This window comes from Talpa occidentalis, unplaced genomic scaffold, assembly GCF_014898055.3.
Source record: "Talpa occidentalis isolate TD23 unplaced genomic scaffold, MPIMG_talOcc4v2.1 talOcc4.3, whole genome shotgun sequence".
Classification (NCBI taxonomy): Eukaryota; Metazoa; Chordata; class Mammalia; order Eulipotyphla; family Talpidae; genus Talpa; species Talpa occidentalis.
Window position 1 is genome coordinate 40255927 of NW_023603184.1, and position 19139 is coordinate 40275065.

The window sequence follows — 19139 nt, forward strand, 5'->3', positions numbered from 1 at the left end:
GAGTGAGGAAGGGGTGGCTCTGCAGGCGGTTGCAGGAAGCTGAAGGGCCTGGCCTCCTTTTGCCTATGAATGTGCTGTCAGGCTATTGGGGGAAGGCCATATAGGGAGGGCATCAGGAAGGTGGGGTTCTCAGTAACCCCAGGTGAAGGGACAACAAACAGGGTTGATCACAGCTTAGCTGAGGATGGAGACAACCCCGGCCATCTGCCCAGTTGGGGGGTGGCACTATCCTTACTATGTTGTTTGAGGGGAGGCAGTGGGGCTGGCCCTGCATTGGGGAGGGGGGAGGGTTACAGTGTTGGACTCTGGTGAGTGGGATCCCGACCGGCTGTCCACTGAGAACTCTCACACCCCTTCCTGAAGACTCCAGGAGGTCTCAAGTTGCCCACAATGGCTGAGACCCCCCATGAGGACTGCCTGGACAGGAAGGGGCTGGCAAGGAAGGTCAAGTCCACTTTTCTTGGTGCACCTGCCAGAGGCTAGAGAGGAAGCTTTTGGGGCACCTGGGCTAAGACAATGTGCTTCATGCCTGTCCCAGCCATTTCAGGTTTCTCATACTCCTTCATGCCCAGGGAGAGGCGGGGCGACCTCTGCCCCAGGAGGCGGGGGGCACTTGCCACACGTTCAGTGGGGTTAGAGGAGAAGGGTGAGTGTCCTTATGAATCCCTGAGGGGCAGTCCTAGAGATTAATATGGGGAGCCTCTGTCTGGGGGGAGATTTCCTTTCCTTCAAGGTGCCAGATCCTAAGAATTCTACTCAGAAGACTGTTTTGGAGAAGGGCCACATCCTTGGCTCCCAGAAAGTACCATATTTATTTACTGCAGGCTAGAGGTGGGATTTAGCCTCCCCCTCACCCCTTAGGACATACCCAAGACCACACAACACAGACTCTTAGGACAAGTATGGGAGTTACAGGCCTGGCCTGTCTCCGGGGCTCTGTTTTAGCTGTTGGCCCAGGTGCTGCACTGTGCTAGGAATGTACCTCCTGTCAGGTCCAGTGTCTGAGAAGTCACTCAGATCCCTGCCACGGGGGAGAGGCATCCTGCGGAGGGAGCTCACAAAACCTCCACGTCTGTGTGAGGACCTGTTCGTCCCTACATGGACCTGTCTTCCCCATCTGCCACACCGACCCCAGGTAACAGAAGGAGCATATATGTTCCGGACCAGAGCATGGTTCTGCCTCTGCCTGCTCTAAGCTGCGTGGCCTCGGCTGTCCTCTACCTCTCCCGGACAGTCTATGCCTCCACAACGTGGGAAGAGTGGTCCCCGCCCCTGGGGCTGTTAAGGAACTCCAGGCACCCATGGTGATTTAGGGTGGGACTCAGCCACCCTCCCTGCCACCTTCCATTCGTTTCTGAGGATGGTTTCTTAAAGCGGTCTGGGTTTATCTCGAAGCAGAATCCCAATGCAGCAAGCTGTCCCCAACCTCCCACTGACAATTCAGGGATGACACAGGTCAAGATGGCAGCTTTAATCACTTTGATCAAGGCCCGTCAGGCTCCCTCCACATGCCCACCCTTGACCAGCCAGAACACTTCTCCCAGGTGGTGCCAACCCCATGCCCACTGCCCTGTGGCCACCGTCATGGGAACCTGAGGTTGTGTCAGTCTGTGAATTGGCAGGCTTCTGGGCCACTCTGCCCTAGAGCCCTGCTGGACACTTGGGCATGAGACGGGGCAGCCCTGAGTTGCTCCCAGGGGACATGGCTCAGGCTCTCTCCTGGGGCAGGGGCCAGCAGCAGTGAGAGGCTGGTTGGGGAGGAGTGTCCCCACCACCGAGGCGGCTTCCCTCCTGGGCCAGAGCTCCTTGTGCTTTGAGACTGACGTGAAGAGCAGGGTTTCTGGGGGCAGAGACCCAGCCCAGACCCTGGAGGCTGGATAAAAATGGAGAAGCCAGTTGCCTCACAGCATGGACAGGAAGACAGACACAGGAGGGCGTCCACACCTCCACTGCCACAGGGGCCGGTGGGGCCCAGTGACCCATCACAGCTTCCAGGTCAGTGTGGGAGAGCCTGGCCCCGGCTATACTTCTCAGAAGGAGTCCCAGGCCTGCAGGGGCATCTGAGGGACTGGAGTCCTGGCCCAGCTGGGCGTTGGGGCGGAGAGCCTCTTCAAGAGAGGCCACGGCTGACAAGGGGCTGGAGCCCGTGAGGAGGCCGTGGAGCCAACTCCCAGAGCACTCCGAGTCCAGGCACTTCTGCCAGCTCTCCTGGGTTCCCAGTTTCCATGTCAGGTACAGACAGACACATCTTCAGCTAAGGCCCACTTCGATCTGTGAGGGTCTTGGCACCACTCCTTCGGGGGCCCATGGCGGCGGTGGTGCTATTGGCGTACATGTCGTAACTGTTGTCTGAACATGCGGAGAGCTCATCAGAGACCTCCATGCCATCGCTGATCTCTGTTGGGCCAGAGGAGGCAGATGTGAGCGGGGAAGGTGGCCTGCAACCACTCTCAGGCAGGCACTGGAGCCTTTGAGACCTCTGGGTGTGGGTTTGGTATTGAGCTTGGCAGTCAAGATCCCCCTTTGTTTCTGCTGAACCCTCTGGCCTCACGCTAGGCTCCTTACCCCTTGCACGCTGCCTTTTGGCTACAGAAAATTATCTGTACCTTCTTGAGCCTGGCGCCTTGTGTTTGCTTCTCCCAGGTCTTTGACATTTTGGCGCGTCTCCTGAGAGGGACCTCTTCATGCACAACTTTCTTAAACCCCAGCTCAACTCTTCTCATCTTATCCCAGCTCCTGAGAGCCTCCCCTAAGCCTCCTCCTGCTTCCCTCTGACCTGCCCCCTCTCATGCTGTTCTGTCACTGTGGCCCTCCCCAGCTGGAGCATCTTGAGGATGGGGGGTGGGCTGGGAGGACAGGGAGGCTAGGTGTCCGTGTCCCTAGTGCCTGGCACAGCACAGGACACACAGCAGAGCTCAGAGACGGTCTGCTGCATCAGGGTGCCTGGCTGGGAGCCCCTGCAGTGGACCTCTCAACCTGGATTGGGCAGCTGGCTCAGTGAATGACCTTCAGCACTCCAGGACGGGCAGGCACCTGACGGGCATGACCTGCCAGGCCTAGAGGCTGGTCTTCTGCCTTCTAGCATAAAAACCCACCCCTTCTGGGCCAGGCACAGTGCAGGGTCTGGGGACCAGGGATGCCTTGGGCTGGCGACCTCTCCCAGGAGCTGTCCAGTGTGGCCCGAGGACCAGGGAAACTTCTCCAGTCCACCCGTGGTGTGCAGGTGAGAAGGGACTTTTGAGTGAGGGCAAAAGGGATGTCAGAACTCCACAGGCAAGAAGCTGTGTCCTGAGCATCTAAAACAGCACCTGGCATTCACCGTTGAATGAATGAGTAAAGGAGTCAGTGAGTGAGTGGTGATTACATTATCCTTGGAGCCAGCCCCCCTAAAACTGTAATTATCCCCAGTGGGCCTGGTTCATTCGGGCAGTGCTTAGTAGGCACCCCTCTGGGCAAAGCTGACCCTCACAAGTGCCTGTGAGGAGGAGCCAGACCATTTTACAGATGAGGCTGACACTGAATAAGGTCAGGTGATGTCTCCCTTTGCCCAGCTAGTTGGAGTAGAGCTGGGATTTGAACCCAGGTACCTCTGGTTCCTAAATACTCTCAAATCTCTCCTTTCTGTGCCTTACCCACATCTATTGCCTGAATTATTGGTTTCTTGCCTCCAGCTTCCCCCTCCAATCTACCCTCCACATTATGGATTGAATTATTTCCCCCCCCCAATTCTTATATTTAAGTCCTACATAATCCTCCGTCAGACTGAGGCTCGAGGAAACGCAGTCACTGCTGATGCAGCTGGTTCAGATGAGCTCACTAAGTGGTGAGCCCTGACCTAACATGACGGGTGTCCTCACAAAGGGGAAGTTAGGGTATGCACATGCATGCTGGGAGAGTGCCATGTGGACACATGGTGGCCACCTACAAGCCAAGGGGAGAGGCCTGCACCAGATCCCACCCTCAGCCTTGCCTGCACCTTGGTTTGCACTTCCAGCCTCTAGAAGTGTGAGACTAAACTTCTGTGGCTTAAGCCACCTGTTTTGAGTACTGCGTTACAGTCCTACTGCACGAGTGGCCAAAACCAAACCTACCCACCACCCGCCTCTGCTTTCAGAATGCAGCTCAAGCTCCCGATCACATGCTCAGGGCCCCAGCACCCCTCAGCACCATCTTGGGGTGAGCCAGCCAATGGCTCCTCCCGTCAAGCCCCAGCAAGCAGTGCGCCCTCACAGATGAGCACATGCTGCGCTGCCTGGCGTGCTCCTCCGTCCCTCTGCACGCTAAGCCCTTACCTCAAACCCCCACCGGGCCCCTCCTCCCCATCCTTCCCACGGCAACTGTGTGACCTCCTTGCAAAGCGGGCCCCCAGATCTCCTCACTGCACCAGGGCACTGTGACCACGACCACCTCCTCCTCCCTTATACCCCACTCGGGCTCAGCACCACCACCTGGCAGTGCTCCAGCGACACCCGCTTTCCATGGGTTTGTTTATCCAGCTGCCACCTCCACCAGACTGGGAATATCCGCAGAAGCTGGCACCAAGGAGGGGCGAAATCAAAATCACAACTCGATCTATGTGTGAGCCAGGCCAGGCGGGATAGGCCTTCAGAGCAGACCCCCTTCCCGTAACCCTTACCTTCGCGGCGCCCTTAGCCGCCCCCCACGGGCCTGACACTGTGGACAGGGCCTACGCTGGATGACCACATGGGGCGCGGGGTAGGTTTCTACACGTGGGCCGGGGTTCACACACACCTTCCTGTGAGTGACTGTGCATGCGTGTGGGGGGTGCAGAGAACCGAGGCCACCTCCAGCCTCAGCCTGTCTGCGGGCTGCACACCTGAGAAGATGAGCTTCTCCTTCATGATGCTGACGTCCCGGCTGGTCCGGCGCACGGCGGCGCTCAGCATGATCTGCTCAGGGTTGTAGCTCCGTATGCCACCCAGGCGCCACCTGCAGAGATGGCCCCACGGGCATCAGGTCCTTCCCCACCTTCTCCTGGGAGCAGGGATCCTGCCCACTTCCAGAGCCTCTGACTCTGCTGACTGCACAGACGCCCAGCCGGGCTCTCTTACCTCTGGGATCCTAAATCAGCTCCCCTTGCCCAGGAAGGTGGTTTGGCTTGGTTCTAAGGTGCCCCCAATTTTGCACCTGGCCCTCTTTGGATGAGACAAATGAGGGGGGCTAGTAGCTGGGACTCTGAAACCTACCCACCCATCTCAGGGTGTCCCAACTGATGTTACCCACAGCTCCACCAGCATGACCAGGCTGAGCAAAGCCGGGGGGACCCCAGAGAGGAGGTAAAGGAAAGCAGGAAGGCGAAGGGAGCTGTGAGCATGTGTGCGCTTTGCTCAGAAGTGGTCTCACAGGTTCAGAGGCCAGGGTGTCGTGGTGAGGCTGGCTGCTGCTCTGTTCCAACGGCCCCGGGAGAGTGGGGTTCCCCACTCCCTAGCGGGAGGGTCAGGCCGGCGTGATTACCTCTCTGATGGCTGGGCAGGAGCAAGGCGGGGGTAAAGTGAACTTCGTAGGCTGACAGTGGGACCACACGGGTCCTGCAGGGCCAGGGAGAGTGGACACTGTGCTGTCGTGGCTTCTCTGAACTAGCCCCGAATCTCTGGTCTTGGAATTTAGACAGACCCAGACAGAAGGATTCTGGCCCCCACTCCCACTCCCACCGAGAGAAACAGGGGGCAGCTCAGAAACAAGAACCCAACCCCCCAGGGCAATGAGCCCCACTGGGGTAGGTGGAGGGAGCCCAGACTCCATGAGAAAATCAATGACCTCCAGATGGGGTTAGCGCAGCAGAGATGGACCGATGGCCAGACAGAAGGGTAGATGAACAGAGGAGACGGACTAGGGAAAGCAGAAAGCAGAGGGAAGGCAGCCTGTGCTCTGGCTGGGCTGGCCGCCCTACATGTCCTTGAGGATGTTGATATGGTGTCATATTTACTGCTGTGTCCTCAGCACCAACCTCAGTGCCTGCTGTGCAGGTACCCACATTTGAGTGAATGAATGGAAGGACGAGGCCCACAGGGAAATGCTCCCCAGGGTCTGCTCCTCCATCAGGCCTCTCCTGACTCCAGGGAGACAGCGACGATGCCTCCTGGCTGTGTTGAGCGGGCTCACCCTCTCTGTAGCAGCACCTGGGCCTTCCTAAGGCCTCCGCGGCATCCTGGCTCTGTGCGTGAAGACCTGCCTCCTGTGCAGGCAGCACGCGTGGGTACCTGTCTTTCTACTGGGCTCAGCAACACAGTCAGAGAACACACAGTTTCCCTAGAAGCTGATCAGGGAAGCTGCTTGATCCGCAGGGCTAAAGGCACTGGACCACCGGGAGCTCCATCCTTAAAACCTAGATCTCATCTTGGAAATTAACCTTAAACCTACAAGGAAAGTGTGGGCCAGGGTCTCCGCAGCCAAGCACATCCAGGACAGGAAGCTCAACCACTGTGGGGGCCTCCCCAGGAGAAAGCAGGGGAGGCTGTGAGTATGGAGCAGGGGCAAGGCGGGAGTCAAGGACAGAAAATGAGAAAGACTGAGAAAGGTAAACCATGAGTGATGGGAGAGGCAAAGGTGGGGGTTCTCCTGGCAGGCCCCCAATCTAGCGGAGGGGCCTTAGTGCAGAGAGGTCAGGTCAGCAACCTGCAAGGAAAAGCTGGATCCCCATCCCCAGAAACAGCAGGAGGGCCGGAGGGCCAGACAGGGTGTGGTGGGCTGCGGGGAGGGGAGGAAGCTCAGGCGAGGGGAGGTGTCTGGGAAGGTGCCTGGCCGCGAGGGAGGCCCAGCCAGGCTGCACAGCAGGATTTCAAACGGAGCTGGAGAAGGGGGCGGCCAGGAAGAGGAAAAAAGGGAACAGGAGGAGGAGGGAGACCACACCAGAATTACCTGATCAAGTGATAGCTGTGAGATGCCAGAGTGCAGCAGAGAGGGGCAAGGGGAGAGAGGAGGGACATGCGCCGGATCAGAGCGGTATGGGACAGAGAGAGAAGTCAGGTGAGAATAAAACCCCGGCTCCTGGCTGGCCCTAAACCCTCCCCTGGTCCGACCCCACCTCCCCGCCATCCCCACGGTCGCTGGGGCGAGGCCGGAGCCTGCCCGGCGCTGAGTGCTGGTGGGAGCCGCGGGTGCCGCGGGGAGCAGGCGAGGGCACGGGCTTGGACTGGGGCCGGAACGCGTCCAAGTCCACACGGCAAATCCCGGCACAGCTTGGCTCTGGGCTCCGGTGTGGGGGCTCCTCTCAGAAGCCACCCGGCTCCGGCGGAGGCTGGGTCGCAGGAGCCGGCGGGAGCCCCCCTCCTCCCTGCACAGGGCGGCTGTCACACCTCCGCCTGGCCCAGGGCTCAGAAGAGGTTCACCTGGCTGGGGCGGGGAAGCCCGCGCAGGGTGGTCAGAGCCTACTCACTTCTGGAACACGAAGATGCCAACGATGAGGGTGAAGGAGATCAGGTCGGCGGTGACCCACATGAGACAGTACTCGTCCGGGGGCTGTGGACAGACGGCCCGAGGCCGGCTTCCAGTCACGGCCAGAACAGACAAGGGCTCCAGAGGGTCCACGGGCAGGGGGACCCCACATCACCATCGAGCAGGGGTGGGGAGGGCCTGGAGGGACAGGGGCTTGAGAGCTGTGGACGTGGAGCCTGGGGGTTGGAGAGTGAGTGAGATGAAAGGTCTGGGTGGGGTGTTAGATCTGGGGCCTGCACCTAAGGGGGCTCAGGTCAGAAAGCTCTCCAGTTTTTTGAGAGACAGACTGGTAACAGTGAGGGTGTGTGTGAGGGAGTGTGGGTCCATGCAGGTGAAGAGTGCTGTGTCACTGCAGGGATAGGGCCTCGGGGCTCCACCAGGGCCCCTTGGCCAGGCCACCTCCATCTCAGGTAAGCTGAGGGGAGGGGACAGGGCTGGGGTAAGGGGCACTTCTTGCTCTTGGTCAACGACTGTGTCCTGGAAATTTGAGTGTGCTCATCCCTGCTGCTGTCACAGTCATTTCACCTCGTCCTGTGCTGAGCCTTTGGAGGTTTTTAAGGACAATGGGCTGGTGGATGGGCGTAACGGTCCATAATCTAGATTGATTCGCTGACCCTGGCACTCTGTCAGCTGCACGGAAACCCTCCACCTGCCTTTTAGGTCCTCAGGGAGGTGGCAGTGGGAGTCCAGGATGGAGGTCAAAAGATCCCTAAGCTTTGCAGTGGTAAGGCTGGGACTGGACTCAGGCCTGTCTGCAGGTGCTAGGGCAGCTAAAAATGTATTAATGGCTGTACGCACCAGCCGACTTGAGTGTTCTCAATGATGCCCTTTCCCCAATGACTTCCCTCCTAGTAAAACAAGACACACTATTCCCCAAACCCCAAAAAAACCAAGTAGCTGTTCACTTCTCTCTGGTCAGACCCAGGCTCCTCTGGCCTCCAGCACCTTTGTGTGGACCCCACAGGCCGTGAAAATCTGCCTCAAGCCTCGACCCCCACTCTGTGTTTCCCCCACCCCTGAGACCACATCAGAGAGAGCCCATGAGTGGCTAGAGCAGCTCCCTGCCATTCTCGAGGTGTCCTCTGCCCCCGCCCTGCCAAATCCCCCAACTCACCAGGATCCAGAGGGGAGAAGGCACCTGGGATAGGACATGGGAGTTGTCGGAGGTGACGGACCGGACCCCCGCGCACCACAGCAGGGAGAAGAGCCACGGCGTGTTGACCGTGTACAGGTTCACACTCAGGTTCCAGGATGCATAGTCCCTGTGGGGCAGGGGGCCAGGCTGGTCAGCCCGAGGACGGGGTGCCTCTGGGCCCAGCGTGGGGAGCCCAGACATGATCCCTTCATGAGGTTGTGCCATCCCCACAACTGTCCCTGGAGGAAGGACTCTGCTCCCAGGCCTGCCAGATGCTCTCAACCTCTCAGCTTTGAACCCTGCGTGTCCAGCCCTCTGCCCAGAGGATCTCAGTCCGCCTCAGGGTGAGCCTGGGCGGGGCCGGGCGGGGCGGGGCGGGGCGGGGCGGGCACCTGAGCTCCTGGCGCGACACCTGAGTGTAGCGCAGGTTCAGCCACTGGATGTGGCCTCTCCGCAGGCTGGCGGCCGCCTCCTTGGAGCCTGAGGTCTGCTGGAAGCCGGGAGCCACCTTCCGCACAAAGGGCCTCTGCCTGCTAGGCAGCCACATGACCTGCGGGCGGAGAGGGAGCAGGCTCAGGTTTCTCTTGTGTAAAATGGGGTTAGAGTGTCGGCCTTTCAGAGCCTGGAGGAGTTAAGAGCTGTGACCTGACGCATGGTGAGAGCTTAAATGGAATAATCATCTTTGGGGGACCACACTTGGTTGCAACATCTCAGGAGTCTCCCCTCTAGACTAGCATCCCATGCCAGTCACTCTGCATGTGGTCAGCAGTGGTGAGGGTGTGCTGTCACGCGTTGGTGTCGCATTCCTCTGAAGCCCAAACATTCACGACAGAGAAGTGTGGCTCAGCTGAAGAGGTGCCTGGTGTCCCGAGAACCTGGACCCACTCGTGCCCTTTGCACATTTTAAGGAATCTCTTGTTCCCCTTTTCAATCTCTTGTTCTCCATCACCCTGACTCTGAAAAGGAGTGAGGAGATGACCCCCCCCCCCACACTTTACAAATGTGGCAGTGAGGGGACAGGGAGTTTAAGCTGAAGCAGGACTCCAGCAAGGCAGGGGTTCTCCTAGGGGTGAGCTGGGGGCCTCACCTGGTGCTGGGGGAAGCCTGAGTGCAGCAAGGCCTCCAGCGTGATGTTGAGGAAGCTGCCGCGGAAGGGGTGTTCCCGTGGCGGGTCACGCAGGTTGAGCAGCAGTGTGGCATTGCCCTTGGCCAGCTCCAGAAGCTCTGCTAGGCTGCAGATGGACTGGTTCTGGGCCTCCCTGTGGTCGGAGGGTGACAGGGAGCTGGCCGTCCAGAAGGGGTCGGTCTGGCAGAGACAGGGACACACACAGGACTGTGTCACCAGTCCTTTCAGCCACTCCTGGGCCTTCTGGGCAATGGAGTGTGAAGGCCACTGAGCTGCCAGTGTCTGGCGGTGCTTGAGTGTGTATGTCAGGCAAATGGATGGCTGTGGCCCTGTGGGGGTTCTCGGAGACCCCAATCCTCACCTTCCTAGGCCAAACCCTGCTTGCCAAAAGAATGGTTTGCTTGGAACATCTTCTAGACCCTAGCAGTTCTCCTTTAGTAGCATTTCAGATCAGAAAACCATCATCCCCCCAGAGGTTTGCCAGTGTTTAAAATTTTAACTATTTACTGTTATCATCACCATCAACTTTTCTGATGGGGGAGACAGAACCAGAATAAGCAGTGATGACCATGATGTCCAAGCTGCAGTGGCAGGAGCTCCAGGAGGTCCCAACCAGCCTGGCAGAGTCAAGAAAGCTCTAGGAGTAGGTCACCCGAGCCCAGGGCCACCCCTGGCCCTCTCAGCCCATGGGGTCCCTGCCCCACTTTCCATGCCTAGCCTGGGACAGGAGTGGCCTCACCTTCAGGAACCACTGGCCGGCGTTGAGCCTCTGCAGGATGGTCCAGTTGAACATGGAGGCAGGCCTGCGCGCCAGCTCCGGGAACTCCTCCTCCACGTTGGTGGTGCGCCGCAGAGTGACATCGTGCATGAGGAAAGGCACGCCGTCCAGGCTGCGAGAGGGGGCCCCGAGTCACGGCCCACCCAGGCCCCGCTCCTGCCCGCCAACAACCACCCTCTACCCCACACTCCTCCCCACCCACTTACACCAACCCACCAGGCGGGCTGCCCTCCCTGGGCCTCGGCCCCGTCTGCCCAAGGACAGCGGGCTGTGGGGGACTCCCTTTTGCTGGGCCTATTCTCCCTGCATCTGGGGAAGGCAGTTACTACCTCGTGTGATACCGGGGCAGCTGTGCTGGGAGAGGGGCGTGCCTAGTTCAAGGTCCACAAGTCAGTCAATGGAACCTGGCTGAGAACCCAGTCCATGTGAGGCATCATGAGCAGCGCCAGCTCCACCCCACCACCATCCTGATTTTCACCATGGAGGCGGCTAATAGCCCATATGGGGGGAATAGGAAAAGGCACCATGCCAATTCCTCAAGGCATTTTACACCATCTGCTCAAGAGTTTTGATAAATCCACAATCTTGTGAGGCCTACGGGAGACAGTGTCCTCGTGCGTGTGCGCTCAGTGCAGCCTGTGCGGCTTCAGGCCTCAATGCTGTCCCCCCCACCTTCTCAGAGATGATGCTAGATTGGTGTAGACGCGGCCTGCCCTTTACACTAATATGTACTTACATCTACATGTGGAAAATGCACAAGTCACTGCTGGGTGACCTTCTAAAATAGAAATGACAGACTAGCGAACATATGGCTCTGCAACTTGATTGCTTCACTCATCACAGTTCTGAGCGCCATCTTGCTGAGCCATATAGATCTGGTCTTTCCCTCAAGCAGATCTGTGGCAGGAGCCCAGACCTCCCTTCTTTGCATCCCCCACGCCCCCAACCATTCGAACTAAGAGCATCTGCTCTTTTTTCTTTTATATCTTGGAGTTTGGCCCAAGGTTGATTAGCATTTACCATGCGCTTGACCTGCTGTGGATGATCTGAGGCTCCACCCTCCCATCTCCAAGGCTCTGGGAACTGAGGTCTCTCTAGCAGAGACCCAGATGCAGATGCTGGGTGGGAGGTGGGGGGGTGGTGGGGAGATGTGGAAGGAGGTATACCTTACTCCCAAACCCCACACCTACCTGATAGTGACGTCAGCCTGGAGCCCATACAACTTCTGCTCTAGGGCCTTCCGAAAGGACATCAGTGTGTGCTCTGGGGCTAGCTGGGGAGGAAAGGAATGGTAAGGGGAGAGTTGAGACTTAGCTGATGTGCCCCTCATCAGCCAACAGAGAACATTCCATGTTGGGAGGCTGGGACAGGCGCAATTTGAATTCTGACTCTTCTAAGCAGTAGCTGTGTGGGTCTCCCCCCACCTTCCAACCTGTGCAGCTTCTTAAAGCCCAGTTTCTTCATCTGCTCAATCATGGCCGCCTCACAGGTTTTGGGAGACAGGGGTGGCTAGTGCCAATATATGTAAATGCCTGACATGTAGCTACCACTTAATAAGCAGTAGCAACAGTCGCTGTGCTATCACTGGTGTCTTCAGGCATTGAGCTAGGCACTGGAGGTAGAGGGCTTTTTAGAGCCCTCTGCCTGTGTGGCCGTCTGGGGCTGGGCTGAATGTATACCCAGAGGCAGAGGAATGGGTAGATGGGATGACAGAGTTTCAGTGGGTATCGGGTGATTTCAGTGGGTTTCCTCATCTATACAGACATGACAAGACTATATCCTGGATTGGTTCCTGGATTATCAGCCCCTAGCATGTTGCCTGTTATACAGAAAGTGATTATAATGACAGCTGTTAACCTTGGAAATCAGCACCAGAAGATCAGAAGGGCAATCATCATCTAGCCACATGACCTTGGGTGAAACTATTACTCCCGTGAACCTCAGTTTTCCACATTTACCCCTTGTAGGGGTGTATATTTGTTGTTCTCTGAGGGTCCTCCCATTTGGGAGGGTTGGGTTTCTAAAATCTCTGAGGCTAGTTCTGTCTACCCTAAGTCCTGTCATAGCGTTTGTTGCCACTGGAGGTCAGCACCACGCCGAGCACTGGGCTAGTGCAGGCACTTGCTGGGTGGAAGACAGGGACTGAGCAGCAGGCAGTGAGGGGGTGAGGTGGCAAGGCTTCCCAAGCCCAAGTCATTCCCACCCACCCCCACTCATTTCCATCTCCTCTCCCTCTGGCTGTGCTGCTCCCCACCACATAATGCACTCCTCTCCTCGGGGAGGCAGCCTGGACGCAAGGAGCAATTCCACTTCCCAGACACCACTTGGGCCACCACCTCACTCACTTTCCAGAACTTCAGTTTCTAAGCCATAAAGTGGGCTACAGTTATCAAGTTCACAGATGAGATTGTTAGGGGGAAAAGGATGTCCCAAAGCTAATTCCATATAGGCTTTGTGGACTCCACCCCCACCCTAGGTCAAAGTCAAAGACACTGGGAACTCCAAATCCCATCACCACCAAAGGGAAGGTGGCTGGGACCTGAGGGTGGGGTTAAGCAGCCAGGTGGATATAAAAGGCAGACACGTGGGCTTTGGAGGATCCCCCATTTTTGGCTCTCCGCCAGCTCGCAGCGGCCGGGCCAGCTCTGAGAGTGACTTTGGGTTTCCAGGTCGTGGGATCGGGTAGGACGCATTAAAGACTTTATTTCCCTATTTTCTCCCTGAGTTGTACATTTTCCTTATTTCCTTTTCTCTTGTAAATAAACCTTTTATTAACCTTTTGTGTGTGTCTGTAGTAGAGTATTCATAAGACCCTTTAAAGCGCGCGGGTGAGGACCCACACCCAGGAACCCGTTTAATATCGGGGCTGCTCTATAACAAGATAACACGCATTAGTATGTCTACAAAGTGAGTTCCTTTCTTCCCTTTCCCCAGAGCAGAGCAGCCTTGCAGAACCTGTTCCCTGTCTCCCAGTTAAGTGTCCCAGAAGTAGAGCAGGATTCAGTTACATCTGAGCACCTGGCCTTTAAATGTCCTGTAGCCAGGCCTTCCACAAGTGACCACTCAAGAGGTACCAACACCCCCTCCTATGTAGGCTGGGCCTACATAGGGAGCTACAAAGGGTCATAGCAGGGGCTGTGAAGACCCTGGTTGGGGGGGGGGGGGATTGTGCAGAGAAATTGGGGGAGGGACTTTGTTTTAAAAGCCTCTTTTCAGAGGCCTCTAAAAGAGGCTTTTAAAACTCAGGTCTCTCTGGGTTAGGTGCAGGCCTCCTGGAGAGAGGTATAGAAGCCTGGCCTTCTCTGGCCAACCTGGGAACTCAGGAAGTGCCAGTGGGAGATTCCCGGGAGATATACTTGCAATCACAGTGACACACAGAGGGCTTGTGTTAGACCCCGTGTCCATCCCTCAAAAACCACATGAGAATGTCAGATGCACCCCATGGGAAATTCTACAGGACATATGACTCAGCTACCTCAACATGTAAACAGCACACAGAAAAAAAAGAAGGGTACAGTTACAGATGAAAATATACTTAGATGTCAACCAGATACACCATGTGTGCTTTTTAACAACTCAACTCTCTAAAAGATATATAATATATATTATATACATATATGTTTTAAAACTTAATTCATTTTCTTTTTTTAAAATTATTATTTATTTTTGCATAGAAGAACTGGGGTCTAGGCCAGAAAGGGGGGGGGGGTTGAGGAGTCACCAGAGACAGAGTGGGGAACAGAACAGGCGGACTAACGAAATACCCTGCTGAGGGGAGCAGTGGGTGAGACAGAGAAGTCTGCTGTGCCATGTGGGTCAGCTCCCTGGCCGGGGATTGAACTCAAGCCGTAGGGGTCATAGTGCTAAGACTTAACCCCCAGACTACCAGGGAGGTCCCTGAAAAGATATTTTTTAAAAAAACAAAAAAACTAAATATGCATTCAATCTTAGATAAAATAAAGGAATTATTTATTTGGTCAGGCAAACAGCAGCATTGTGGCTGTGGCTATGTTAAGTTCCTGCTGCATTAGAGATATACCCTGAAGTATGAATGGTAAAAAGATGTAATAGCTGGAATTTGCTTTAAAATACTAGAGCAAAAGGGGCCTCCCTGTTGGCACAAGGGGTTAAGATGCAACCTGTGAAGCTGTCCACAGCCTCTGCTGCACGAGTTCGATTCCTGGCCACGGAGCTACCCACATGGTGCAGCAGACCTCTCCTGTCTGCCTGCTGCTCCCCTCAGCAGTGTATTTTAGTTAATCTGCCTGTTCTGTTCCCCACTCTGTCTCTGGTGAATCCTCTCACCCCCCCACACCTCTGGCCTGTACCCTGGTTCTTGTATGCACAAATAAATAAATCTTAAAAAAAAAATACTAGAGCATAAAAAAAGCAGGGAGATAGATGAAACAAGAATAGCAAAAAAATATTGACAAATGTTATGATGGTATTAGATTACCATCATGTTCTTCATTATACAGTGCATTATACTCTTCTTTCCACTTCTGTGAGTATTTGAAAGTTTTCTACTAAAAACCAATCCATGCTGGGGTCCCCTCACTCCAGAGTAGGTGTGGTGGGTAATCTGGTGGGGCAGGAGCCACAGCCTTGGGCCCCACCCACCCGAGAAAGCTGCCTTTTAATTTCCTTACATCAGACTCCAAGGGGATGGATGACAACCATCCATCAGGCAGCATGTAGCAAAACTGGACCCCAAGCCCAGATCTCTCTGATTCCAAAGCCTTTCCCGGCTGGTTGCCTCCATGGTGTCGAGACCAGTATGGGGTGTAGTGGGAGAGCACCAGGATGCAGCTCAGGGCACAGAACTTTGAGACTTATCTAGAAAATGGACACAATGACGTGCACCACATGCAGGGGAAGGATCTTCGGAGTGATTTGCAGTCCTGTCAGATTTGACACCTCCTTTCAAAACATTTACTTTGTAGTCCTCCTTGACTATCCTGAGATTCAGCGAAACCACAGCGCTCCCACTCTGTGACAATCAAGAACAAGCTCACAACCCATATGCCCAAAAACAGATGACTGGGTCAAGAAGATGTGGTACATATACACAATGGAATATTACTCAGCAATCAAAAGAGATAAACTCATGCCATTCGCAGCAACATGGATGGAGCTAGAAGGAATTCTGCTCAGTGAAATAAGCCAGAAAGAAAAAGAAAAATATCCGATGGTTTCACTTATAGCAAGAATATAGGGAAACCCAATAAGACATCGGTGTAAAAAAATAACAACAGTACAAAACACAACAAAGCAAGAACGGACAATTACAAACCAGAGACATCCTGCAGGGGAGGAGGAGGGAGAGGAATCAGGGAGGGAGGGAGGAGCACAGGGGACTGCGGTGATGGTGCACGGGTACACTGGTGAAGGAAACTCTATGGGGACCACACCTGAGGGGGTGGGGGGAAGCAAATATTGTTTCAAAATGAACAATGATGTAAAAAATAAAAAAAAAATTAAAAAATGCACCAATTTGAAAAGAAAAAAAAAGGAAATAAGAAAATGAAAAAAGTGGGATTATGGATAATTTTATAAAGTTTTACATTTAAAAATATCTATATTGAGAATCAAGCAAATAATAATAAAAATATATGAAAAACATTGCAAATACAAATAAATATTTGTAACATTAAAAAAAAGTAAGAACAAGCTCTCACGGGCCCCACACGCCCCCAGCAGGCGGGCATTGGTACTGCTCCGCGGAGACCCAGGGTTGGGGGGCGAGGTTTTGTGGGCGAGGGAGCTGTGCACAGGGCTGCCCAAGATGAGGGGAATGTCTGCCTCTTCCTTCCTGTGTACCAGGCTCACAGCTGGGCACTTCAGACACGCTAACTTCTGCTTCACTGGACCCTCCAGACCAGGCTTTCTCATGATCCCAGGGCACAAAATGAGGAAACCAAGTAAAAGAAGAGGCTGGCCAGGCCCCCAACGCTGCCAAGGGGCCCAGCTGCCCTCTCACCGGAAGGAGGGCCTCTGGCTCACCAGGTGCCCGGTGCGTAGCGGGAGCAGGAATGAACGGACACCGACTCCTTCCTCCCTCCCTTCAATCCACTTCAACGCCTTCCCCTAGCAGTGGGCTCACACCTACCGCTCCTTCTCCCCACACCCCGCATGTCTCTCCAGAACCTTCTAAACCCAGAGTCCAGCAGTATCTGGCCCTGGCCTGATGCCTGCCCCACCTATGTCTTTCCTGGATAAAAGTGAAAACTTTTTACTAAGATGCCTTCAGGGCTTTTCCGGATTTGATCCATCCAAGTATTTTCATGTGGCCTTTTCATCAACCCTTCCTTTATACTCCCCAACAGGGGCTAAAAATTGTTGCTAAAATTATATTACAGGCATTACAGGCATCATATCTATATCTATTTCCCTACAAGGTCCAAGGTCCTCCCCCTCATATCTTTGGCCCTCTCCCCCTGGAATGGCAGCTCTGCCCACCCCACCCCCAACCGACTGTTGGGACCCCCTGATGGCACTCACCATGGGGGCCCCACGGTGGCCGATGAGGGTGGGCTTGGGGCCCAGGTCCTTTTTCTCCATGATGCAGGGAGAGGAGAAGGAGAGAGGGGCCAGGTAGAGGGCAAACAGCACAGCGAGGAAGGTACAGAGAATGGCCATCTGGGAGGCTGCAGACACAGGGTATGAGTGCTGCCTGGGGAAGCCTTTCTGTTCCCACCAGACCCCCCACCCTGTGAGCCCTGGGTAGGTTGAGGAGGGACAGTGGACCACGTTTCCCTCCACCTGTCAGCACTCAGATGATCTGAGGGGACCTCAGGTCACCAAGGTATCCCCCAATCATTCTGGGAAGAATCATGCTGGTCCTCTAGATACAGGGACTCAGCAAGGCCAGCAAGTCTGTAACCCTCCATGGAACCTTCCAGTCACTCTGAATCAGAAATCCACCCCTCCTTATCCCCCCCATCCCCACGCCAAGAGTGAGAGCTCCATCTTAGCCCCTGGCCACCCAGGTAACATGCAGGTGAGGGCAGGACAAGCTGGCCTCGGTACTTGGAAGGCCCAGGAGAGGCAGGTCCCACCCAGTCGTACTCACAGGACCTCTCCATGCGGGCGAACTGTCCTGCTATGATCCAGGAGAGCGCGGTGATGGTGACCAGGGCTGCCATGTGCAGGAATGGTGCTGTGCCCTGGTGTGAGACGGGGCAGAGGGGGGCCATTGGCTCCCAGTCATGTTGGACACTCTGGTTATACTCTGGTCCGATGGCGTCTGACTAGCCATGGGGCAGGCAACTCTGTCTCCAGTTTTAGGGGAGGAAACCCCACTTACCCTCAGAGAGATCAGCAGCACCTCCCACTCGTCCTCCCACAGCTGAGCCACTGCCGACATGGCCACCACCGTGGCCACCAGGATGACCACCAGCCCAATCTAGGAGGGGAAAAGCCACCAGGCAGAGGGTCAGAGCCTGAACAATCTGAGGAGCCTCAGGATGCCTGAGAGACAGGAGCGACAGGAGAGACGGGAGAAATGGAGCTAGCAAAGGAGACTAAAAGCAGGGCAGGTAGGAGGGAAAAAGACCAGCACGGATTGAAAGAAAGCCAGGCAGAGCAACCAGCGCAGGCAGATGCTGCAGTGGTGAGTAGTAGGAAGGGCAGCATCTCGGGGAAAGGCCTCCTATTTACTAGAAAGCCCAAGCACTCTTCAAGCCTCCTCTTTACCTCCTGGGCCCTTGGACTTCTCCTGGAGCCCTAACCGGGAGGGGTTTCTGGGAAACAGGGGCTTTGGGAGGAGTCCCCAAGGGGCACCTGGACCCACTCACAGTACCCAGCCTGCTACAAAGGACTCCCTCCCAGCTACATCCTGGGCCTTGCCATACTCAGGACTTGGGGGAAACAGACTCTCCAAAGAAAGATCATGATTAAAACACGGTAAAAACTGTAGTATTAAATGTGGGACCAGTGTGAGACTAGAGAGAGAAAAGAGATAAATAAAAACTTCAGAAATAGATCTAAATATATTTTTAAAATTCTAGTGGATGACCTCGGCAATGTATTTCGTCAGTCATGCCTCTGGCCTGTACCCCAGTTCTTGTATAAATAAATAAATCTTTTGAAAAAAAATTCTAGTGGATGATAAAAGTATCATATCAAATTAGAAGAGAAAGGAGGGATCACTCCACAGAGTCGGGAACACGGGCGCATCATCTAAAAAGAACAAAGTACAATCACACTATGCCCCTAAAATAACTCACAAAAAGATTTTTTTAAATGTTTAAAAACTGTAGAAATGTATAATTACCAGGTGATACCAGAGAGAAATGATTTCTAACCATGGAGTGGAAAAGACTTTTAAGTCTGACACAAAACGCAGGACCATAAAAAGAAATGACAGATTCAAATCCTTGAGAAGAAAAAGTTTCTATAGCAAAAAACACAACAAAGTCACAAGGTGAACAACAAAGTGGGAAGAACAATTTGCAGTTCATCAGCTGCAGATTTTCTGAATCTATAAAGAGCTCCTGCAAATAAGCAGAGACCAAATCCCATAGCAAAGAGGGCAAAAGCTATGGAGAGACAGATGATAGCAAAGAAAATGCAAATGACTTAAGCATGCGTTAGAGGCCCAGTCTCACTCAGCAGAAGGGGAATGCAAATTAAAACTACAGTGG

At 54.7% G+C, this 19139-nt stretch overlaps 1 protein-coding gene across 4 annotated transcripts in view; it reads right to left on the minus strand.

Moving 5' to 3' along the window:
- Positions 1-1180: 1180 nt before the first annotated feature.
- Positions 1181-19139, minus strand: part of GDPD5 (glycerophosphodiester phosphodiesterase domain containing 5) — an 83285-nt gene continuing 65326 nt past the window's right edge. For all 4 annotated transcript variants that reach the window (XM_054699546.1, XM_037522980.2, XM_054699545.1 and 1 more), the window contains 11 exons: positions 17801-17899; positions 17567-17660; positions 16996-17141; positions 11685-11767; positions 10456-10606; positions 9678-9896; positions 8983-9140; positions 8570-8717; positions 7397-7479; positions 4838-4950; positions 1181-2397 (listed from right to left, as the gene is read on the minus strand). In XM_054699546.1, the coding sequence (XP_054555521.1) occupies positions 2255-2397; positions 4838-4950; positions 7397-7479; positions 8570-8717; positions 8983-9140; positions 9678-9896; positions 10456-10606; positions 11685-11767; positions 16996-17141; positions 17567-17660; positions 17801-17899 (1437 nt within the window). In that variant the 3' untranslated portion in view covers positions 1181-2254. The remainder of the gene's footprint in view (positions 2398-4837; positions 4951-7396; positions 7480-8569; positions 8718-8982; positions 9141-9677; positions 9897-10455; positions 10607-11684; positions 11768-16995; positions 17142-17566; positions 17661-17800; positions 17900-19139) is intronic.